Source organism: Microplitis demolitor, chromosome 2, assembly GCF_026212275.2.
Source record: "Microplitis demolitor isolate Queensland-Clemson2020A chromosome 2, iyMicDemo2.1a, whole genome shotgun sequence".
Classification (NCBI taxonomy): domain Eukaryota; kingdom Metazoa; phylum Arthropoda; class Insecta; order Hymenoptera; family Braconidae; genus Microplitis; species Microplitis demolitor.
In genome coordinates this window covers 585843-611879 of record NC_068546.1, presented here as the reverse complement: position 1 = coordinate 611879, position 26037 = coordinate 585843, and the positions used below count along the sequence as shown (strand labels likewise).

The window sequence follows — 26037 nt, the reverse complement described above, 5'->3', positions numbered from 1 at the left end:
TTTAATGTAATTAATATCAGTGGTAATATCATATTCAGCATTACAATCATGTCAATTTGACACAAGACTAGGAGTAAACAAAATGTCACCAGATAATATTTATTTATTGCCTAATTCAAAAGCTCATTACATAAATTATTTATTTATTATTTATATTATACAAAAAATATAAATTCAGTATTATTTTTTGGATTATAGTCAATTTTTTTGAAAGTTCAAGTCAATTATTATAAAAATGATATTTTTTAGATATCAATTCAAAATGGCCGTTCTGTGACCTCTTATATTTTGTGACTTGTTACACACTTCAGAGTAGTTAATTATATATTAAGAGCAGCCAACTTTAGGTTTTGTAAAAATGATTACATTAAATTTCATCGAAATTTTGATATTAGATGTTGTTACATTTAATTGAAACGATTGAATATGTGAATTAGGTAGATAATCAATGAAATTTTACTTTATATTTCTTTTTCTGAATGTAATTAAGATAATTGTTGAGATTTTATTGCACGGAAAAATATTGAAATTCAAACTTTTAAATTTCGCGCCATTGGCACTACTGCGGGTTCGCATTTTAAATGAACGCTGACTTCAGAGTAATCGAAAATTTTCGTTTATATAAAGGCAGCCAATTTCAGGTTAAGAAATAATATCACAATTATGTAGACGATTAACGAAATTTAACGTTATTTTAATATTTTAGAGTGTAATGCAGATAATTCTTGGAACTTTATTCAACTCGAAAATTTCGAATTCAAATTTCTGAATTTCGCGCCATTGGCACTACTACGGCGCGCATTTAAAATGAGCGCTAACTTTAGAATGATGAAAAATTTTCAATTATCTGAAAACAGGCAACTTTACGCACGCAAAAAATATCACTTTTATAACTCTTGTTATGTAATTGACGAATTTTGATTTTATCAAATCTAAATATTTAATAAGATGAATTTATTGCTATTTAAATGTTATAAATAATTATTGTTTAAAAAATTTATTTATTTAATTTATTAGTTAAATATTTATCAAGTGACATTTTAATTAAACTTAATACGTAATATCAAATACGTTCATTATAAAATAATATAATTTTTAAATAACTAAATTATAAATTAATTTAAAAATTAAAAATAAACAAAATGATCATTTTTTTAAATAAACGTATTCAATACACGTATTAAAAATCGATGGCATTTAATGATTTTGTGAATTAAATGTCAGGTAAATAATTTTTTTTTACTTAAATATTTTAAGTTTCATTTTTAAACTTTCAAAAAATTAATTTTTTTTTTTTGTTATATTTATTTAAATATTTATGTAAAATTTCGTTTAAAATAAATTTCAAATATATATGTATGTATATATATTATCGTATATGTATATTTTATATAATCTGTAATTATTTAACTGATAATTATATCGAGTATAATTTTACTATTCTGTTTCATTTAAATAAATAATAATAATTATTATTTTCAATTATCCTGTAGTTTTTTTTTTACACTGGGGATTTCAAGTGCAATTCCATATTTATTTGTTGCATTAATGTTTCATAAATTTTATTATATATTATTGTAATTATAATTAGATCGAAAACATATTCAATTAATCAACAAAAAAAAAAAAAAAACAAACAAACGAACAAAAAAATTATAATATATTAAGTAAACATAAATAATATTCATTATTAATAACCTAATTATTAATTATCAATTATCAATAATAAAATAAAAAGATATTTTACATTGTTATATATATTTAATATATTAATCTTACCTCTTAATAATTCTCACCTCTTTATTTAATTAAATCACTTCATAGCTATCTCATTATCAATTAATTAATCAATAATTAACATTAAACTTTCTTTTAAATAATTATAATAATTAATATTATATTTAATAATATTATTATTATTACTATTAATTTTCGAATAACATAATAATTATTTAAATTTCATACTTTGCGGTGTGCTTATAATTGTAACCATTTATTATTTAAAGTATATATTTAAAATAATAATAATTATTATTGTTGCTATTCTTTGCTTGATTTTGTACCAGAGGTGGCAATTTTTTAAATTATCATTTATATTTTTTTTATCCGTGATTTGAAGTGATTTTTTTAAAAATGAATTTTAGAGTCAATATTGATGAATCTTTAACGATTGATTGTGACCTTTACGGTTCCTAGAAATAAAGAAAAATTTTTTAATTTATTAATTTTGTTAATATATTTTTTAATTTATCACGTAATAGCTACATTCTAGTAAAAAATACTTTGGTATGTTCATATATGACCATATATGAATTTATATAACCGAACGTAAATATATATGATCACTTATGACTGCATATGGTCATATATGATCAACTATGATCATATATGATCATTTCTGATTATAAGACCAAAAGTGACCATGTAGGTCATTTATGGCTATAAATAATTATTAAAATGACCATATATGAATATATATGACGATATATGATCATTTCTGCCTATATGATCATAAATGATCATTCAGGACTTTTATGGCTACGAATAAACATAAAAATGATCATATATGACGATATGTGATTATTTCTGATTATATGATCATATATGGCCACGAAAGTTATTTATGACTACGAATAAACATAAAAATGACCGTATATGACGATATGTGATCATTTCTGATGATATGATCATATATGGCCATGTAGGTCATTTATGACTGTGAATAAATATAAAAATGACTATATATGAATATATGACGATATATGATCATTTCTGATAATATGATCAGATATGACCATGAAGGTTATTTATGACCCTGAATAAACATAAACATGATCATATATAAATATATATGATCTATATATAATTATATCTGACGTCATGTATGATATCATACAAATACACGAGCGTACATAAAGTTTTGTATCTAATCGTATATGATACTACACTCGATCATATATGATCAGATAGGGTCACATTTTGTACCTGATTCGATACTAATGTTACTATTATATCATATATGATCATATCTAAGTATTTTTTGCGTGATAAAAAAGTAGATAAATCATTTCTATAAAGTTTTTTTTTTTTCACGATTTATTTGAAAAGAAAATTTATTTGAATATCAAATTTATCCTAAAATTATTGAGTGTCAACAAATAGGATATGAATAAAACTTATTTTATTGAGAGTAAATATATCAAATAAATATGGTAGTTTTTAAAATCAATACCTTATGACATATTGTTTTCCATCGGTTTAGCTTAAGATAAAATATATAAATAATGATATTATTTAAATATTTGATATTTCCTATCGCAAATAAGGAGAATGAAAAGTTTCAATAAAATTTATTATTATATAATATTATTACCTTCGCGTATATCTTTGGGCGGGTTAGATGGAGGCATAGAAGGAACTTGATAGACATTGGACCTCACGTTTGTTGATGGTAGAGTTGTAACCTTGGACCTGAATACATTTTATCGTTTAGTGTAAGTCAATTTCATGGTCATTTTAGGTAGTACCTTTGTTTGCGAATTTTCTGGTTCCGTCCATCAAAAGAGTTGGGCGTAGGGCATCCAGAATTGTTAGACGAATAAGATGGTGGTCTAAATGGACGTGGACAGCCTTGAAGAACTGGCGGAGATGGTCCAGGGGCGTATTGCAATCTTGAATTGTTCCCCATGCCTGGATGCATCAGTCTAATGTCCCCTGAATTTTAAAAAATCCGGATGTCTATAGTAAGACACTAAGCACTTGGAATCAGTCCAAAGTGATACGATTCAAGTATGTTAACATATAGGACATGAAATACGTATATAACTTTCAAGATTTATAAGCTATCTGAGATTCATGAGAGATTCTCCAATTGAAATAAATCGCGCTTAAAGTTAATAAGATAACCCGATCAAAAAAATCTATAGGATTATGTGGGAATCCATTGAAATCCCTATAGGAAACTATGGGTTTACATAAAGATCCACGGGGACCACCATAGGAAAGTACGGACATATAGGAATCCTAGCAGGAAAGTATGGGTACCTGGAATCCCGTGCATAGATTTTTTTGATAGGGAAGAAATTAAAGTAAACTTCATTACCTGGCACAATATGAAGACCCTGGTACATTGGCAGTGGATAACGCGATTGTGCTTGTACGTTTCTGTTGTCAACACCACCAACACCAACACTAACACCATTGACAGTTGGTCCATTTGTAGAACTGTTTGGGAATTCATGGCCAGGTGTAGGTGACCTGCTGGTTCGCTGTGAGCCTGAGGGTGTTGAAGCGCGAATTCCACTTGTCATCATGGGTACGTTTTGCCGGAACACTATATTTGGCAGCAGTGAGGGTGTCATGTAGACCGCACCAGGCGGTGCAGGATTTGTGCCCGACAACTGATGACTGTAAGAACCAGCAGTTACCATTGTCGGCGGCGGTGGGTAAGTTCCTGAATTTACGTACATCACTGGTATGCCCGGCATTTGATTTGACGTAGGAGTACTTGGAGGTGTAGGCACGCGCCACATCACTGGGGGCTGCATTCCAGGTTGTCCAGCTGGATAGTAAGTCGGCATCATGGGCAAAGGATTCTGGTATGAATAGTCAGTGGGTGAGGGAGGTACTGTTGGCATTGAATTGTAAGAAATCGGATAACCATTGACTTGGTAGTTGGGAGCTGTATTTGATGGAGTCATGTTTTGAGGATTATACGTGTAGTTTGATGGAAATCTTTGGTGTTGAATTGTTGAACGGTCATTGGAAGGTTGACTGACGGCCAATGTTGAGTTAGATGGTGGTACGAAGTACATTTGCTGTGGAGGGATTTGATTGGGCGGATGATGAGTATGCTGTTGATGGGGATGTTGTGCGGTAGGTGGCTGCCAATATCCTGGTGGCATCGCTTGGTTGTTTGGAGCATTATGACCATTTGGAGGTGGCAGAGGTGGGGGTGGGGGTGGAGGTGGTGCTGGAAACGTTGGGGTTGTTTGTGATCCTTCGGAACCAGCACGCGGTTGTTCGTAGACATTCATACCCATGAAATAACCAGATAAATCAGTCACTTCCGATTGTGGATGAACGCTAGTTTGCATCATCATCGGATAATTTCCGTACACATTATTCTGACCGAATACCATATCAGGGGGTGGTGGTGGTGGTGGCGGCGGGGGTGGTTGCTGCTGCTGTTGTTGTTGTTGTTGATTAATAGCCAGATCCGGTGGTCTCTGAATCATATTCTGTGGTTGAGCATTTGTAAATACTGGAGGATTATAATTTAATTCAGTATTATTCTGCGGATAATTTTGATATTGTGGATTCAATGATCCGTGGGTACACGGTGGCTGGGATTCAATGGGTGATTTTATAGACTGTGAGCTGTCTTGAACATGAACAGGTTGGGGCGGTGGTGGTTGTGGTGGTGGACTAGCTGAATATGGTAGAGTTGGTGAGGTTGCTGTGCTAGTGAGCCGATTATTTGTAGCACCATTATTATTACAAACTGACGATGGCGATGATGGCTTTGTTGAATTTTTTTGTTTCTTAGAACTATATTTATTAACTGGCACATTGTGTTTAGGAGACTCAGGTAATTCGGGAAATTTATCCGGTGTTTCTGAAGATGGGCTCTCCCGTATTTCCTCAATATCATTAAATACTTTTGGTAGATTATCCGGATCAAAGCGATAAATTGTACCATCTGAATTGGTGTAGGGTTGATTTGTACGTGGGTTCATGATGACACTACCCAATGGTACACTTGAAATATTAGTAACAGCCCAAATAACAGTATCATTAGATTGTGTGTCAATAGACACATTGTTGTTTTGACTAGATTGTACATGACTGCAAGGTATTGCCGGTATCGGCGAGGGCGAAGGTGACGGTGATATTGTAGTATCACTACGTTGACTTTGTGATTTATAACCGCTGCTAGATGGACTTAAACGTGAGCACATACTAGCACCAGAATCCTGTTTTGTTAATCTAGGGCCTGCGCTACGGGTTGACGTGACGCTATCACCGCGAGATAACATTCCACGAGTATATCCACCAAAACTGAATGATTTAGATACCGAAGGACGTAGAACACCACGAAATGCTTCACGGCCGTCACAAGATTCACCTTTCGATAAGCGGGCGTGTCGCCCTGATGAATGGTCACCAGGATGTAGTAATCGATAACGTGCCGACACATCGGAGCTTTCGGACGATGACCAATAAGGCCATGACACCACTTCACTACTTTCGCCGCTACTGTCCTTAAATATTCTACGACGTACTTTTTCGTATTCTTCTTCACGTTCTTCGAAGCTCTTACTACGTCTGCAGTAGTCACCCGATAGCCGATCTGGCGATTTGAAATTGTAGCCATCCTCAAATGAACTAGAATCACGTTTAAGTATACTCCGTCGCGGTTCTTCAGTTAGTATCAAATCATCCCTGATGTGTTCTTTGAACCGTGTGTCAGGTATTCTCATATTTTTTGTGCGCGTTACAATGACACTGAGACCCGATTGGTCGACATTGTGCTCCATACCGAAATACGCAGCAACACGATGTACCAACATACGATTGTACGACGACATGTTAGGAAATTTATGACAACTTTTGTGATGATCTTTAGCAAATTCAATCAATTCACGTTCTATTTTCAACAAAACTGAACGATCCTTTTGATTACGGTTTATAGTAACAGCGATAAATTGTTCGAGATCAATACCAGTACTATCGGTATACAATTCAGTACTGTTATCACGTGATAAACATGGCGATACACTGTCTAAACTACCGCTACCTTGTGAGGATGAATTTTGGTGGCGTAATTTGTGTCTTGTACGGCTACCAACACTCAATGTATTGCTGGAGCACTGATTTGAGCACTGATTATTGCAAATACCGAATGTGCGACGATTATTATTATCATTTCGGGACTGTTGCTGACAATTATTATGCCCATTATTATTATTGTTATTATTATTATTATTGTAGTTATTACTTTGTCCATGACTTTTAGGTGAATACTGTATACCAGTTGATTTAGATGGTGATGGGGGTGTTTGTAATAATCCTGGTTTATCATTATTATGATTGTTTTTAACGCAATTATTGCACTTTGATGAAGTTATCACTAACGGGCTTGTAGCCTTTGATCGTTGACCATTGTCATTTTTATTATTATTATCACGATTATTCGTTGGTGATGTACTAGCACTCTTTGGTGTTGTTTGTAATGGACTAGATTGACCATTTCTCGATGGGGTACGACAAGTTGGTGAAGTTGCCGTATTACGTGTTTGTTTTGGTGATTGGGCGGCACTGAGATTACTATTATTATTGTAAATAGACTCGTTGTTATTTAATTTTGAATTTAAATTATTTGGTGACAAGCCACCGTTGCCATTACCGCCACCACCGTTACCGAATTTTTTATCAACTGCGTCAGTTTGTTGGGGACTACGGGGCGACGTTGCCCCGTTGTGAGGTTCACGTGGTGGTGACGTTGACTCCCTCATTGCATGGCTTCTTACTAACAATTTTACCTTGGTGTTTGTCTGTAAAGTCATTAAGAAAAAAAAAACAAGTTATAGTTTTGATTGGCTGGATAGACCTGGGAGCATTAAAAGTTAACACTAATACGAGGGATTGATAAAGGATTTCTAACCCGATTGCGAAAATTGTTGGACTCCGAATCAATTTTGTCGGGTGGGCTAGCTTGACAAGACGGCACAGGAAGTGATGTAGGACGATTAATTGTATTCCCTGATGATAAATTTTCGATAGTAACATTGACATTACTGTCTATCATGTCCTGATCTCCCGCGGTTGAATAACTTGAATCACCAGACACTAGTGCATTCTTGGCCGTAGGAAGAGCCGGCATCTCAGCCGATGATGGACCGGTGGGACTTACTGGCCGGCTCTGCGACCTGTTTCCATTGTGCACCACTATACTTGGTACTGAAACATTAATGATCTTTGCTACTACATCTACCAATTTTTTTCTTTTCTTTTTTTTATATTTCAATATCATCGAACCTAAACTAAGTAATCACTGGTTTTAAGCAGCTTTATTCATTAGATTATAAGATGAAATAAATAAAATAAAATAGATAGCACCTTTTGTTAGCAGTAAGTGATTATGACGAACAAATGGCGTTTTGTGACAGAAGCTTGTAAACAAAATCGTTAGCGACAGTAAAAGAAAAAAAATACACACAGAAATATTACCATAATTCCATGAGAAAATATCAAAATCCAGAAATTTAATCCTAAAAGGAGAAAAGAACATAATTTAAAGTAAACGGGATAACGAGGATTTGTATAAGCAAAATGTATGCTAACATCAAATTAGAATTTTCCACTTAAAAATGCATAAATAATAATGATAATTGATAAAGGTTTCATCTAAACTGTATGTCTAAGGGTATTTTGGACTTACTTTCCAGCCGTGCCATGGGTTAATTTATATAAGGCTATAAAGGGAATCCCGTAGTTGTCTCTCAATTGATGCTAGTACGGGATAGGTTAGTGCAACGGTCTTTGTGAAAGAGCACAAGTAATTTGTGCCTCACGTATTTCTCTCCCTTTGTTCCCAATTTCCAACATTGTTTGTCGCCTGTAATCCAACAATAATACTCTGCTCATTGTCTCTATTACCGATCGTTCTCCTATTATTTTATTCTATCTAATCTCTAATTATTTTACGCGGGAAAAATAACAATCATTAAAAATTCAAAATGCTGTCATTTAAATTCGAAAATAATATAAAAACAGTAATCAGCAACAACAAGCCCAGCTAATTCGTTAAGAAAAAAACATGATGGATATTTACGTCACATGAGAATCAATCTGATTGGCTGAGATTCATTGATGAATTATTCATAGGTCTATGGTTGGTCAGTGTGTGCAATGAAGATAAGTGATCGATCGAGTGAAATATTTCACAACTTGTATTGTAAAAACTGATTGATTGGTTTTTGTATCACAATATCAGAACTATTTAGTACACAAAAAAACAAAGAAAGAAATGAAACAAAAACAAAAACAAATATTTTCTTAATATATTCTCACAACATATCACTATTGATATTCACAAATATTTAATGTATGGGTTATAAAAAAATCCATGAATAAACATGACGTGATAAAAAAAAATAAAATTGTCTAAGGTTATGTCCTCATGTTTCGTGATAAAAGCAATAGCATCACAACCGTACCGAGTAAGAACGTTAAAAAGACTAGACAGCCTGCTGTCGTAGTGTCTCTTACCGAACTACCCGAATCTCAAAACAGAGGTGGTGACCGTGTACTGGTGCTGACTCTGTAGAAGGTGAATGTAGGTAATAGTCTCTGATAGTCATTGCAATAGTAGTAGTACTTGGTATATATACGGATAGATATATTAAACTCTGTTGCAGTTGCTGAGGTGGTTGATAGTAGTAGTTTTAGAATACGCTTGCGCATATCAAACATAGGTACCTAAACCCGACAAATGCTAGGAGGAGAACGTCCAACGGGTGTTCGAGAAAATACCGATGTGATCAATGATGACAGCTAACAGAGACTCCTTTTTGTTAACAGATTTTTTTAACAATATATAACTATGACTCATGTTCAGCATAATCATCAATTTTGAGGGAAACTTGACAAGAAACCCGAGACTTTATAATTATTTGTGTCAACACGAAAAAAGAAGACACTGCGGATCAGCTTCCGGTTTTTCAGATTGATTTCAGAAAGGTGCTTTTTCAAAAGCTTTGAAGTAGGGTTTGTGGTCTGACGAGCAATCATTGGAATGCTCAAAATTTCGCAAGATGGCAACGTAACTAAATACCTAGAAATAGTTGTTGCAGTTTTCTATGTATTGGTTTAGGGTAATCTTTGTTGCCCGGGGTCAGACACGTGTCTGCGAGCAACCATCTATAGAATCAGCATCGATTGAGTCAATTTTAGCATATCACTGAAAAAACGCTACGGCAAATGATGGCTAATTATTTTTAGAGATTGATAGAAAACATCTTTCATATGAACGGGAGTATGTTTGACCTGATGAAAATGGTGTCTATGACCTATATAACGGTTGAGTATAACTAGGTCATGCACCTCCCTATCCCTGGAATAATACAGGGTGACCCAATGTTTGTTGCGCACGTTTTAATCTTATTGATCCGATAGCATTCAACCTATCTCACTGTCCAATAATTTAAAATCGCCTATAATTTATACGAAAAAATTCGTAATATGTGACCCTGTATTTTGGAAATCCTACAGGTATATATAACGATTTTTTATGGATCTTAAGATTTATTACTTACGATAACTTATGCGATATTAATATACATATTATTTAAACTTTATATTCTTCGTTTGAAGAATAAGTAAAAACAAATGAACAAAATTTTGTTCTAATCAATGTCTGAGTCAGGATTCAAGGTTTTGCGTGACTCAACAGTAAACCGGCAATGCAGTAAATCTTATGCCAAAAGAATGTTGTGTTATCAAATGTGAATCAGGTAATATAAATAAATATGTTATGCATAAATTATAAAACTATTCTTGCGATTTTTGTTAATTTCGAAAAAATGATTTTATAATTTTTCGTAATCAACAGAATTGTTTTCTATGATATTGCTATTGCAAAAATTTATGTGTTTTGTTTACTTTTTATGATTCTTTTATCGAATTTATGAGGAATCAATTGTATGCGTTCGAAAAATATATAGTAAACGGAAGATAGTCATTTTTTACGCACACTTTTAGATAAATTGATATTTTTGTATGAAACTTTAAGCATTTATTCTGAAGAATTATTTCCATTGCAGATATAGTTTTTCTCTTTGTAAAAGCAAGTGATATAAATCTATTTTACGGTCAGCTACTTTTTTTTAATTTTTGAATACAAAGAAATTTTAATGAAAGTTACGAAATTAATACTTTTGAAACACTATTTACATTATAGACATTTAAAAGTATATATTTATATATAGAGGAAATTGAGATGAAAAATAATCTAGAGCATCCGTCACGATACATCAGAAGTCTTACAATATACCCCCATGAAAAAAATTTATAGATAAAATATATGTTAAAATTTAAACAAAATATATTTTTTATATAAAAAAAATTTATTCGAAATACATGAAAAATATATGAATATATATAAAATATGTAAAAAAAATGTATTTTAAATAGCTAACTTTTGGTCGATTTTCGTATATATTTTAAATATATAAAAAATACATGTATAAAAATAAAAAAAAAATATATTAGTAATTCATTTTAAATTTATAAAAAATATAATTATGAAAATATATAAAGTTTATATGAAAAATATATTTTTAATTCAACAAACAACCTAGGTAAAAATATATTTTTTATATAAACTTTTTATATTTTCATAATTATATTTTTTATAGATTTAAAATGTATTACTAATATATTTTTTTTATATTTTTAAATATAAAAAAAAATATGTGTTTTTAATATTTTTATACATGTATTTTTTATATATTCTGATATATTTTTAATATATTTAAAATATATACGAAAATTGACCAAAAGTTAGCTATTCAAAATACATTTTTTTGTTACATATTTTTTATGTATTTTAAATATATTTTTTTTTTATATGTAAATATATTTTTTTTATATTTCAACATATATTTTTTTTATATTTTTGTTACATATTTTTTATGTATTTTGAATATATTTTTTTTTTATAAATAAATATATTTTTTTTTATAATTCAACATATATTTTTTTTATAAATTTCTTTCATGGAGATACAAACGAAAAAAAAAAATATGATATTTCAATTTCATATCCTACTTTTTTGTCTCAGCGAAAATAGATTTTTAAAAAATATATAATTATATTGTTATTATTTATGTTTTCAAATGTATGTAGCTTTTTTTTTGATCGGTGATAATTTTTAACAGTAAAAAAAAAAAACTATGACATCCAGTCCCTTTAAATTTTATTTAAAGATAATATATGACAAGTTATTATTTTTACTACAGTAGAAATAAAATTTTAGTCGAAGTTTGCCTAAAAATAATACTAATAATAATAACTATTATTATTATTAATTTTATTTATAATGCATCAGTAATTTGAATATTTAAATTTAAAAAAAAATCTAAATTTACAATCGCTATCATTAATGCGTATCCTGAAATGTCCTGTGCAGTTTACCAGGTCTGATGCACCCGGTTGCCATGGAGACGACCTACTCTCCCTGATGCAAGCTGAAGAATATTTAACTTAAAACCAGGATATTTGTCTTTTTAATTTTTATCTATTGTACTTTTAATTTATACCGTAAATTTACTCATAAAATATGATAATAAAATAATTTAAACAAATATACTTTTTATAATATAATTCAATTAAAAAAAAAATCAATCACATTTACCGAATAAAAATTTATTATATAAATAAATCGTTATTAAATTTAATAAAATTGCATGCTTTATTTAGATAACCTTCGATGAATGGATAAATTTGGCCAATTTCCGACAACAACCAGACGTTTAATTTGTTAGATATAATTAATATCTAATTCATTGCACTACTAAATGAATAAATACATATCTATTAATTTATATATATATATATTTTTTTAAAAATTGTAATTTAATTCCACAGAAAAATGAATGTAAGAAAAATTTTTTTAAACGATTGGCGTTTAAGCCCCCCGTAAAAATAAACTACCGGTTAGCCCCTGAGTATTTTTAGTTTATAATATATTTAAGAGCAGTTGCTGAGCCTCGACATTTTGTCTACAAGATCATTATTTACATGACTTTATTTTTAAAATAATCCATATATATGTTTCCGGTAACGTTTTACATTAATAAATAACTATAGAATTTTTTAAGTTTTTTTTTTCAACCACCAAATTATCCAATTATCTGCAATTAAGCCAACAAGTTGAGGAATTTTTCCAAGTAGTGTTTTGTCATAGTAAAATAAAAATAAGTAATGATTGTATCGCATTAATAAACTCGAATGGAATGAAGTGAAAAATGAATCTGCTAAATTTCTTGTTGCCATTATTTTTGGCAGTAATCCAGACCTACGTCAAGACTAAATTCTGACGCCAGCATCAATGAAAGAACGGGTCTTAAGTCGTCGTTTAGACGAGTAGTCAACGCAATGGCAACGGTTTTAAATTTTAAACATAACACTCGTCGTCTTCTTCTTACTCTTTTACACGATTCTCTCTACATCCTAATGGTTTAAAATTAGAACTTTGTTATAGAGGAATAACGTCACGTTGATGGAGCACAAAACATTACGTCGTAAAGTAATTTTATAGTATTTAAACTAAAAAGTGCCAAATACGTGCATTGGCCTAACATTCAAAGGTCACTTTTGTACGGACATTAAGTAATTAAAAAGTTTTTATTCATTAAACGAAAAAAGTCATACTAAATAATGCGACTGTAAGGTTGATAATCGTCGGGGTATCACGTGGGTCTTTACATTGTTGGTATATAATGCAATGCACTCATTACTTTAAGATGACTCAGAGTTCATATATCCAGAGGTTAGAGCCAGGTATACATATGCCACCCTAGCTTTACTCTCTGGGTCACGTTAAAGTAACGGGTGCATTAAAAGTTTTATATTTCATGACAATGTTCGTTTATAGTTCCCACAGTTTTTGATTAAAAGGATTTTTATTACTAAATCGTCATATACAAGACATTAACCAGCTGTTTATTAACAACAGCTAATTAATGTTGTTCAATGCCGAATAAATATTTACTATGGATAACTAGAATGTGGGTTAAATATTTATTCAAGACAAGCCGCTGAAAGCTCACTGAATTTTTACTACTCGCGAAGAGCGAACTAAATATTTATAGTGAATCGCAAAAGAAAGCAGAATAAATTTTTATTGAATTTTTATAGAACAGCTATGGGTGAAGAAGCTCGTATCGAATCATTGAAATTGTGAATATAGCTCACAATAAGTAAACTACAAAGAGTAGACTCTCTATAAAATTTGAAAAATTTCTGAGGTGCTGGGAAGTACCTGGAAGATGGCTGGAATTTTTTCCTTCTGAGATGACAGCCTAATATTTAATTTTAATAAATCACAGCAATATTAAAATTTCTAATGGCGGACAATGGAAACTTAAAGTAAAGTCTTATTTTATTTCAATTTCAAATAATTTGGAAACTAATCAGCTGATTAACTTTGAAATCTAATCAACTAAGTCTTGATAAGCCCTTTTGATTGCAAAGTACGTGAAAATCAGATGTACCTGAAGATCGGAACGTTTTTTTACGGAACGAAATGAAAAGTAAAAAATCTACTGGTTTGATTTGTTCCAAAGATATCGTATGACGGAAATTAGTTTACACACCGAAAAATTCGCGTTGAGAATGCTATGGTGTCAGACTAAAGTCGGACCATGTTGGCCATCTTCTGAAAATTTCAATAAACACATGCAAAAATTACTATGGCCATAATGAAATTTACAATGGTTATGGTAGTTTATAATGTGATCGTAGAGAATTTTACTATGGCCAACATAATCCGGCTTTACTATGACACCATAGCATTTCAAACTTGTCAGAATGGCTTCCTATGACCACAAAACGTCGACAATTCCTGAAAATCTGACTACAACCAACACTTCCCTTTTTTTGAGCAAATTTGAAATTTTCACAGCGGGAAGCTAAAACAAGCTTTTATAACAACAGAGATATCAAATCTATCAAAACTTCAATGACATGAAAATGAAGATAATAATTTTTTTAAATAAAAAAATACTTTGTTTGATAAAATGACCGTATAAAAAATTTGACGATATAGTTTAGGTAAATATTGACAATTAAATCGAAATAATGTCACAATAAATGACAGTAAAGCTTGATAATAGTAAATATCGACAAAACAAGTGAACAAATCAACGTAATAACCTTCACCTTGTCCTAGCTAGTCACCTGACCTTATCGAGTAAGGGGAAAATTCTCGTGAAAAGGCATTTTATCAGACTCAATATGATAGCCAACAAAATTACCTACACAGGGCAGAATATACATGTATGTACATGAAGTTGGTTTTGTTTGTACTCCAGGGTTCTTCTGAATCTACATAATATAACGTGACTATTAACATCAAACAATCAAGGAATCCGTTTGCGTGTTTCTTAAATATAATTCACCAGTTAGCGTTCGCAGATAGGCATTTAATATAAATCTATTGGCGTTAAAGATTACCCTAATTTTTAACTTTGATTGTTTTACTACATCATTGTTGTTATCATAATTATTATTATTATTTCCAATAAGAACGCGCTGGGAGAAAATAATTTAGAAGGATATAGCGTGCTGTGAACATCAAGTTCAATCAATTTTGACCTTGACGACCTTGATTAATAGAGTACACTCAAAGGTAAACAAACTTTTTTATTTAAGGTACATAGGGTAGAGGTACCGATTTTGGTCACTGTAGGGCCAATTTTAGACATTTCAAAAATTTTAATAAAATAATTTGCAAATTACGCAATGACATAATTCATTTTTCGAATGTGTTCGAAGATACTTTTATCACACTATTACAATGCAAGTATTTTTGAAGCTTTTTCAGACTATTATATACGAATTTCCATGCAATCCCATATTAATTTTTTGATAGGATATTCGTTGCGCCTGCGTGTATATATTTCTATAGGTAATGAAGTATTTTTCGAAGACAAGATAGTCAATGGATAGAATTTTCCTTTGTTGCTAAACTTATAAAATATTATACAACTTAAATCACAAGCGACTATTTTAGAAAATTTTCTGTGTATTGTCTCGTCCTCGCAGAGATATTTTTCGAGATTATCTGATGCTATCATTGCAACAGCACGAAATATGACAAATTGTTCTCGAGAAGGGTCTGTAGTAATATTTGCCCAAGCTTTTCTTTTTACGAATCCTCTGAACGAAAAATTAAGTTTATGAAATATCATCTCATACCGTTATGGTAATGATTACTTGGGATTATGGGATATAGACCCATACTTTCTGGGAAAAGTTTTCATAAGTATGGGAACAATTCCTATCATTATGGTAACAGTTTCCATATCGAATGTGAAAGAATCATGGTAATGATTACCATACTCATAGGAATAGTTCCCACAAGCAAATAATAACCGATCCTATAACCACATTGTAATGGTTCCTAAGTGTATATGGGAATAAGCCCTATATATTATGGTAACTATTCCTATAATATTATTGTAAACATAACCATTATATTATGGTAATAATTCCCATAATATTTATCAATTATAATAATTTTTTTTTTTTGTAAAAAACATTTTTTTTTGTATATTACAAAATTTTAAGTATATAAAAAAAACGCTTATTACAAAAAAAAAATTTATTATAATTTCTAAATATTATGGCAACAATTACCATAATATTATGGTAACCATTATCATGATTTCATAGAAACTATTCCGATACCATATGGGAATTATATCCATAATTATAGGAATGATTACCATAATATATATGGGTGCCGTTCCTATAATCAACATTCGAAAAAAACCGGTTACCATGCAGTATGGGAACCATTCCCATAATATATTGTAACTGTTACCATAATTTTCTCTCCGTGTAGTAATCTACGTTTAAATTTTTCAAAACTGATCGTTTTTTTAAAAGAAAAAAATGGGGAAAATTTACATTTACTGTTCAAGTACAACAAGGATACTACCGTTCATCGCCTTTAGTGTGATAGAGAAAAAAGTTTAGACCCCTCTTAATTAGTGAAATTAGAATATGGAATGAATTATCTAGTGTTTGCACGCACCAGCCTACATTCATTGAATATCGAAAAATTGTGTTATGATTACTTCATAAATCGAATGACTGCTAATTAAGATGGTAAATGAAATTATTATACTAATCTTATTACTTTTTGCTTATCTATTACTTAATTAATATATATACTATTATGTATTTCAAATGACCGCAAGAACCCTTGGCTCTACAGCCAAATAAATAATATTAATAATTTTTTTTTTTATCACATGAGCTTTTAGTTAAATTCCTTTGACGCGTTTTGATTTTATTTTTAAAAAACTCGCTCAGATTATTTTCAATTAATTAAATAACAATTAAGAAAAGTATCAGTGAAATCTTTTGAAAAATTATACCAAGCAACAACCACCTGAAGTACCATAGTTACTCTCATTATACCATATACTTTCTTTCTAATTACTTTAAGTATTCTTTGCGAAACTATAAAAAGTTTAACAGTCTCCAGGATTTAAACCAAAACGTGGTCAAGGGGCTCTAATTTGAATGATAATTGTTTGCCTTGTTTTAGTCCGACATAAACTATGACTTAAACTACTCATCGCATCATTAATTAAGATTAGGTTGAAGAAATGACTTGCTAGCTTTCATTAAGTATCAGCTCTTCCCTCAACGGGTTGCTAATCAACTAAATTAATGACAATTGTTTACTTTCTGACTGTATAAATTCAATTATTTTGATGTTTTTTTATTGGTAATAAAACAAGTTATCAATAATTGAAAGCATTAAATGAAAGTTTGATTAATTAACACCATTAATCATTTCGAACCGTAATTTCTAAACGAAGAGGACTACGGATCCATTAAAAAAAATTCTAAGGGCGTTTTCAAAAAGACTGAAGACTGGATTAAGCGATTATTCAAATTTCGCTGTGGAAATTAGGTTTTGTTTGGATAAATTTTATAATTTATTGGATTTTGACCGCCAAGATTTGAATCATCTGATGATTGATTGAGTATTTAAGCGCCAAGAGAAAGAGGGATAGGAAAGGGAGGACAAGCGATTGAGAAATTATTAAAGCTGGAAGTAATACTTTGAATATTGGGGTTAAAAAAAAAGGGTGAATCATAAAAGTAGGCCAGTAGTACGGCGGAACAATCAATAGAGGTCGGTTACTTGGTTAAAGAGGGGATGAAGCCATAAGATTTTTTTTTGTTATTTTTAAACATAAACAGTACAGCAACTGTTAATAAAAAGAACTAATTAATCATCTTAAATTATTCATTATCCTAAAATCCGATCAAAACTTTTTTTTTTAAATTTACAAATTATTGACCGACTGATAAATTTTAAAAATTTTATTATTACATTTTTTTATAAAATTATTTTGTACGGTTTAAAATTTTAATTATTAATCATTACTCATAATGTCACAACTATTAATAAAATCCAAAATTTTATTATTTTAATTATAAAATAAAAATTATATAATTAAATATTTTTATAAATTTATTTAATTTTTTTAAATTTTCAAATCTGGATATTTGAATAAATTTTGAATTTTTTGATAAAGAGATGAGGTTATGTCTAGAATTAATAATTTCAAAAAAAAGTTAATTTTTGTTCAAACAAAAAAACAAAAAGTAAACAATAAATTTTAATAATTTATACTACGCATTGTTGCGAGTAGTAAATAATAATAACAATGATAATAATAATGATGAGTAAATATGAAGACAAAGGTACAAAATGAAATTGAACGGCTAAGATTTTCATTACAATGAAATATTCGGATGAGTAAAAAAAAAAAATTTTTTTTTTAGAACAAAAAATAGAAATGAAAAGTAACAAAAATGTAGAACAGAAAAAAAAAATGTTGTTTATTATAAAAATAAAACTCACCAAGTAGATGATCAATGATGATTGGTACAAAACTCTGATATTGAAACAAAAAACATAATATTTTACTTCACTTATTATATTACTGAGATCTTCAAAATTTAAACAAAATCTTCCTCTCTTTCTATATATTATATGTTAAATTTATTATTTTTAACCATTCTCACAATAATTTTTTTTCTTTTTTATTTTATACATTCACTAGAATCGCAAGTATCTATACCCAGTACATCTAAATATCTATAGAAAATATATATCAAAATATATGTACCCAATAATATTCGATCTAACGGCGGGCGTACGAACTAAAATTAAAAAAAAAAAAATCTAGTTCCTTCTTCCTGTCAGTTACGAAAATTTATTTCCCTAGATTTTTTCATTTCTATGCAAATATATATATATATATATATATATATATATATATATATATACATTAACATGTACAAAATATATGAAAAAAATAAATATCACGAAGCATTTTGATTTAATTTTCCTTTTTTCTAATTTTTAAATCCGAAGTTACGATTTTTAAAAAGCGCGCGCATTTTAAATTTATTGAGCGCCGCCATTTTTTAATTAAATTATCAATAGTTGGTAAATTAATTAATTCAATATTTTTTTCTAACAATAGATGACGTTACTGTTTTGTTGTTTTGTTAATTCTTTTATTTTTCCAAAATACAGAGACATAAAGGCACATTAATAAGTGTACCAGAAAAATCTCTACCTTATGACAACTGAACCACAATTGTTATCTAAATCGTATCTAGATAATATATTTAAATTAAGGCGGCGAGTAAAAAGCAGTGCAATTGCACTAGATACGATTCAGATAACAATCGTGCAGCGTGGTATCTCCATTATCGATATACGTTAATAAATTTTTTCTGTATTTTATATTGCATGGTACATAAGCATATGATAAAGAAGTTTATTTTTTGGTAGTGTTTCTATGCGGTAGTGTTTTTATTGGGTAGGTTTAAAAATGGTAGAGACGTTTTTAGTAGTATATTTTATTGGTAGTAATTTATTATGGTATAGGTGTAATATGGTTGAGTTATTAATGGTAGGCATATTAATGGTAGAGATGCTTATGGTAGAGATTGTTATGGTCGAGTTCGTTTCTGGGAGGGTTGTAATCTGGTAGAGTTGTAACGTGAGAGAGTTCTTAAGTGGTAAAATTGTTGATTGGTTGAGATTTTTGCGGGTAGTGTTTAAAACTGGTATAGTTGTTGTGTGGTACAGTTACTTGTGGTAGGCCTAGTTGTGGTTCAGTTGTCATAAGGTAGAGATTTTTCTGGTACACTTATTAATGTGCCGACATAAATAAAAAAAATATACATCAGTTGTGCAGTTTTATATTTTTATAAAAGTTAAATAAATATGTCACAAGTTATGTTTGTTTAAAAAAAAATGGCGGATTTCGACAAAGATTTTGACTTTGACGAGGTATTTATATAAATTTATATCTTATTATTTATAAATTTTAATAAATTACAAAAAAAGTTAAGGTAACCTGAAAAAAATTACCCAATAAGGAGTCAGATAAATAAATAATAAACAAAATAAAATTGATGATTAAATTAAATGATACATAAATTTTATTGTTTACATTTTATTCGTAACAACAAAACGCGTGAATAAAAATTGAAGGTTAAGGTCGTTTGTAAAATTTAAAAAACGCCGGCAATTCAAAATTATTTGAATTCAAATTTTTTTTTAAATTGATAAAATAAACAATTAAAATTTATTGTCACTAATTTATTTTTTACAATTTAATAAACCCAATAAATTTTTTATTAATCATAATCTTCTTTGAAGGATAATGACCCTCGAAAAATTTTGCGTCTGCATGCAAGTCATTTATATTAATATGACGATATATGCCAAGGTCGATTGTATATTTTAAAATACAAAGTATTAAACATTTTATTAAAACATTAAATTGTTTTTTAAAAATTTATAAATTATTAAAATCATGTTTTTTATTTAAATAATTTATTTAGTCTCATATTTTTACTTCCACATTGAAAAAATTAAAAAAAATTTTATTTTACTGATCGACAATTTATTTATTCAAGTAAATTTGCGTTATCAGATAAAATCTTAGTTTTTTTTAAAAAAAGAAGTCGATAAAGAAATTTCAAAATAAATTTTATTACAGGATTCACTTCGAGAAATCGAAAGTAATGAGGAATCTTTATTATTTTCTCAGCGAGACAATATTCCTACCGAAAGTCCCAATGAAAATCAAAGTCCTCTCCGTAATCCCGAAATATCATCACGGAAAAATTTACTACTCGACATATTCGAAAGCAATAAAGTTAGTGATATAAATATACCTCAAGATGAGCCTTCCTCAAGAAAAAATATTTTACTAGACTTAATGTCAAGATCCTCACCTGAGCCTTCACCCGAGTTACCCAAAGAAAGGCACCCACTGCGCCGAATTCTCATAGATTCATTCTCTACAAATACCAGCCATGAAACACCCGATAAATTAAAAAAAAAAATAGGATTCGATAGGAATTTAACTAGTCCATTCAAGCGACCAATATCCCCACCAAAACACGTGCCTCCGCCAAAAACCCTAGTCCGTAAATTTCCCGGACCCGCTGGGTTGCTCAGTTGCTCAAAGTCGCGTTCAAAAAACAACAGTCCCAGAACAATGGAAGTTGACTTTAACGAAACAAAAGCACGTGATTCAGGATTTTGTTCTCAAGAAACCAAAAAATTGTTCACCGATGGCGCCTGGCGCCAAATGATTGACGAACTGCCCGATGATTACTTACGCGGGCAAAATATTTCATCAATAAAACGTCCAGGTCGTAGCAATAAAATTCCCGTGCTTGCTGGCATCATTCATCGGATTGATTGGTCCGCTGACAACCCGCGTGTTACTCTCAAAGACATATCAGATTCAGTGGAGGGCATAATGCACAAGGATATTTTTACAACGTATCCAAATATTTTACAACCGGGTGTTGTCGTTTTGCTGCGCAATGTCGGGATCCTAAACGTCACTGGTTCAAAAACTCCCTTGACCACTTCGATAGTCATAATATCAACTGGCAGCATTATCGCTGCTTACAATGATAAGTCACGAATCATTACCACACCCGAGCTTACTAAATTAATGAATCGCGATTACGCTGATAGTAATCGACACGATAATTACGATGATACAGAAAATATTGATGCGATAATAGACAGCGATTTTGAATTTGATAACAATCTTATTGATGATTTGGCGGTTGAAAAGACTCCAGCTTTAACTTATAGGACAGAGGGAGACAATGATGTAAGAGAAGAAGTCAATAGTCTAATTAACCGAAACGAAATTGCTGGATCAACTTTCGGAGACGATTTATTGAATGACAGCGACGACGAATTGATGTCACAAATGGATCTAAATATTCTTGATAAATCACCAGATCGCGTTACTGATCAAGGAAATGAACCCGCCGATAGGGATAATTTTTTTGAAGTTAATAATGACGACACTTTTGGTGACAGCGATGACGAAATGCTGTCACAGTTCGATGTTGATGCTGTTGCTAAAACTTATGATGCTACATGATAAATTAATTGTTAATTAATTATAATTATTATTTATTAAAATAAGATCTTCGAATATTTGTTTTTTTATATTTTTAAAATTGCCAACAGTAATTATAGATTTAATAAATAAATTAATTAATTAATAACAGAAGTTGAAATTTATTTTATTTATTCTGCATTACCCAATATTTTTTATCAATAATTATAATAATTATTAGTATGTATGATAGCTTTGTTGCCGGCGTTAGTGTCATACTTTTGGTCTCTTGGTCAAGGCCCTAGTGATTAATGATTATAAATTTAGTGTTTCTTTATTATCAATGAGATGAACTAAATTTGCAAATTGAAGGTAAGTTTATTTTTTTTTATTAATCGCAATATTAACTTAATATAAAATTTTAATAATTGATTAAATCATTAATCAACTTTTCCTGTTACCTTTAATTTGAAATTTAAATTACTTTAATATTCTATTTATATTTTACGTCGTTAGACTGTTACGATAAATTCTTGATATATATATATATATATATATATATGTGTGTGTGTGTGTGTGTGTATGAAAAGAGGTAGTTTGTAGATAATGACACGTGTACTGTTGTAAGATTAAATACAATCAGTTTAAGCCTGAGATTTCCTAGAAATTATAAGATCATTTTAATGATTAATTTTAATATTTCTTGTTATTTTTTTTTCTATATTTAAACTTATTTGTAAATAGTTATCGAAATTAATTTTTTTTTGTAACTCTAGTTAAATTATAAAAATGATTAATTTATAATGATAAAGATCCCAATTTTATTACGTATTTACGAAGGCGGCTGAGGCACGCGCGTGGTTCGGGAGATCACCAAAGTTAAGTAGCATCGAGCATGGTCACTACTTGGCTGGGTGACCGTTTAGCCACACGTCGGGTTCGAACGAAGGTCTCTGATCGCTAGGCACGGGATAAAGATCCAGTTATCGGGAAAATAGGAATTTTATCGATCACTGGAGTTTCACCCATATTGAAACTGTACTGGCTAGGTTTTCTCTGTGGTTTCCCTAGCCACTGCACCTCCATTGCATAAGGGAGGTTGCAAGGCATCACCGTAATGATGCAGTACAGTATAAGCACAAGTCGGGCCACAGCCGCACAACGGAAGGCAGAGAAGTAAAGCAGTTTGCGATATAAAGGCAAAAAGTGTAAAAGGCCGTAATTGCGGCTGTACACTAGAAAACAATTAAAATTAAAAAATTATTATGTATTTACACATATATATAAATTTTAACACCGGACCATAAGGAAACTGGTACAAATTTTACAAGTGTTTCATAGTAAACGTATGCGCAGACGACACGATTGGGGCCTTTGCGCATACTTTTTGCTATGGGACACTTGTAAATTTTGTTGAAGTTTTCTTATGGCCCGTTATTACAATGAACCCATAGTAAAATTTGTTTAAAATTTTTCACAGTCTACTAAAAACTGTTATTTTTCAACTGCTCTTTTTTTCATGTCTATAAAATTTGAATATGGCGACGAAAACACCTTATATATTTTTTCTGGGCAAAAATATATCAAGTTCACTGAAAAAATTCCTGGAAAAAAAATTTTACCAAATTTTAGAGTGGTCCCGTTTTTCTCACCCATAAATATAATCCTGCTTGTAAATATAATTAAAAAAAAAAAAATTGAATACGCAACTAGTATGAATTATATTAAATTCAAATAAACTGCAAAAGTAATTACTAATAAATTGTAATTTAAAAACCTGTTTTTAAATATTTTTCTTTTACGAAATCATAAAATTATTATTTTGCAATATTATAATTATAATAATAATATTCATAATAATTAATGATATTTTATGAAGCTAAAAATTATAATAAATTATAAATACATTGAGAAATGATCAATATATAAAATATAAATAATAATGAGTTAATTAATTAAAATAATAGTGATTAATAAATAGTGATGAAATTAAAAAGTAGATTCATTAAGGAAATGATAAATAACATAAAATATGACGCGAATAATTATTTTATAAAATTAAATATATACTGAAATACTTTAACTAGTGTAATTTTTCATTACATAACAGCAATACTTTTACACTCATATTTATATATATTTTTTACGTAATTATTTGCAAATTGATTTGTCGAGATGTCGAGAATTTTGTAATAGTTTGTAATTAAATATGAAAAATATATCAATAAATATAAATAACATTTTTTAAATTTTAATTTGTTGGGTAATTAGTTAATGCCGTAAAATACTAATGAGTTACATTGATAATACTCTTTGTATTTAGTTCCGCAAACGAGTGGGAACTGGGAACGGCTCCCTATCTATAACATACAATATAGGGTTGATTCAAGGTTGATACAATATAAATAAGTTGTAATACAGCGTTAATTTTTTGTTCCTTTGCACGTGCGTCAGTATTTATCATATTATTATTTTTATTCAAATTTACAAAAACAATAATGTCTCTTTTAAATATGTAAACATGCTAATTTTCGGGTTTTTTCATTGCCCACTGCTAAATTTAGTGTTTATTCAATTTTTTAAAATTTCTTTCCTTATTGTTTTTTTGTTTATTATTAATTTTCGAGGTCTGAGCAAGGTCAGTTTGAGAAACAAAAAGGAAATATGTAACAGTCTCGAGATAATGATAGTCGGTGAATAATATACCAGGCGAGAAGGCGTCTAATATTGTATTATTATAGTTAATGTGTCTACTTTTTTTTACAATTTTAAATTTATCATTCTATAGTTCTTTTATTTCTCAGAAATTTTCTATAAAAAATCAGGATTTTTTCAAAAATATATATGATGACTATACATATGCACATATATCAATCAATATAATATATGCTAATGCAAAAAATTAAAGGAACAGAAAAATTTAAAAAGTTTTTTTGTAATTTTTGAGAATCTTATTTTTGTGAAAAATTTTGATAAAAATTTTTTTCGAGTAACGGTTGTTGTACAATCATAAAAATATTATATAATATTTTTTTACAATATATATTATTACCTAGGAAAGAGTGGGGCGAAATGAATTTTTAGTAAAAATTTCATATTTTTATGTACAGACTACAAAAATTTTGCGAAATTAGAATTTTTTTGAAAAGATGTCTTATTTTACCCCATACTCTATATTATTATTAAATTGTTTTTATATTACAATATAGTTTTATGTGCAGTACAAAATAAAAATATCCAAAAAGACCCTAATAAATTTAAAATTATGAAAATATATATAATTAATGATATTGTTCTGATATACTTTCATGTATGACAGCTTTTGTATCGATTGATATAAAACGATATATAAATGTACATAATTTATTTTGTTATAAAAAAAAAAAAATTTTTAATTGTGAGTTATTACAAAAAATGTATAATTTTAAGTGGCAATAAATTAACAAGATAATGACTTTTAAAATTAAAATCTCACTGAAGAGCATAATAACTATTAGATTAGGTGACAATTGCATTAAGCTTCAGATTACAAATTATATTCAGTTGTCAAGTGATTGTGCACAATACTTTTAAAATATATGATTAACATACGTATATATATATCATACTTATACATATATTATATATAATAGATGCTCACTATGTGTGGAAATCGACAGCCTTGACAATGACTCTAGTTTGCCATTGGACTTAACATCTCTTCATTAAGTTTCCGCAGAAATAAAAAAAAATTTTAAAATAAAATGAATTTTTTTATTTTTCTATGAAAATTTAAAAATTAGATGATAAAATATTATCTGAACACGAATCTACTAATGATCTATTT

The 26037-nt window shown here is 29.5% G+C and overlaps 2 protein-coding genes across 6 annotated transcripts; one reads left to right on the top strand and one right to left on the bottom strand.

Moving 5' to 3' along the window:
- Nucleotides 1–1680: 1680 nt before the first annotated feature.
- On the bottom strand, nucleotides 1681–18907 carry LOC103580238 (R3H domain-containing protein 1). 5 transcript variants are annotated; one of them, XM_008561921.3, is made up of 8 exons: nucleotides 8837–9519; nucleotides 8444–8620; nucleotides 8233–8273; nucleotides 7667–7962; nucleotides 4103–7556; nucleotides 3528–3714; nucleotides 3374–3471; nucleotides 1682–2192 (listed from the first exon to the last, which is right to left on the bottom strand). In XM_008561921.3, the coding sequence occupies exons 4-8, from the start codon at nucleotides 7883–7885 to the stop codon at nucleotides 2164–2166; spliced, it is 3987 nt and encodes a 1328-aa protein (XP_008560143.1). In that variant the 5' UTR covers nucleotides 7886–7962; nucleotides 8233–8273; nucleotides 8444–8620; nucleotides 8837–9519; the 3' UTR covers nucleotides 1682–2163. The 5 variants fall into 5 exon arrangements, with proteins under 5 accessions (XP_053598954.1, XP_008560143.1, XP_008560142.1 ...); XM_053742979.1 differs by lacking the exon at nucleotides 8837–9519 and having other exon boundaries at nucleotides 1681–2192; nucleotides 8444–8488; XM_008561920.3 differs by lacking the exon at nucleotides 8233–8273 and having other exon boundaries at nucleotides 8837–9521.
- Nucleotides 18908–19632: 725 nt separating this feature from the next.
- LOC103580239 (conserved uncharacterized protein) lies at nucleotides 19633–22385 on the top strand. Its single transcript, XM_008561924.3, has 2 exons — nucleotides 19633–20122; nucleotides 20838–22385. The coding sequence occupies exons 1-2, from the start codon at nucleotides 20087–20089 to the stop codon at nucleotides 22251–22253; spliced, it is 1452 nt and encodes a 483-aa protein (XP_008560146.1). The 5' UTR covers nucleotides 19633–20086; the 3' UTR covers nucleotides 22254–22385.
- The last annotated feature ends 3652 nt before the right edge of the window (nucleotides 22386–26037 follow it).

Coding starts and splice junctions, on each gene's coding strand:
- LOC103580238 (XM_008561920.3), bottom strand. Junction 3,715..4,102: donor GGGTCTTCATATTGTGCCAG/GTAATGAAGTTT, acceptor TTTAAAATTCAG/GGGACATTAGACTGATGCAT. Junction 3,472..3,527: donor CAGAAAATTCGCAAACAAAG/GTACTACCTAAA, acceptor AAATGTATTCAG/GTCCAAGGTTACAACTCTAC.
- LOC103580239 (XM_008561924.3), top strand. CDS start 20,087: ATGGCGGATTTCGACAAAGATTTTGACTTTGACGAG. Junction 20,123..20,837: donor AAGATTTTGACTTTGACGAG/GTATTTATATAA, acceptor ATTTTATTACAG/GATTCACTTCGAGAAATCGA.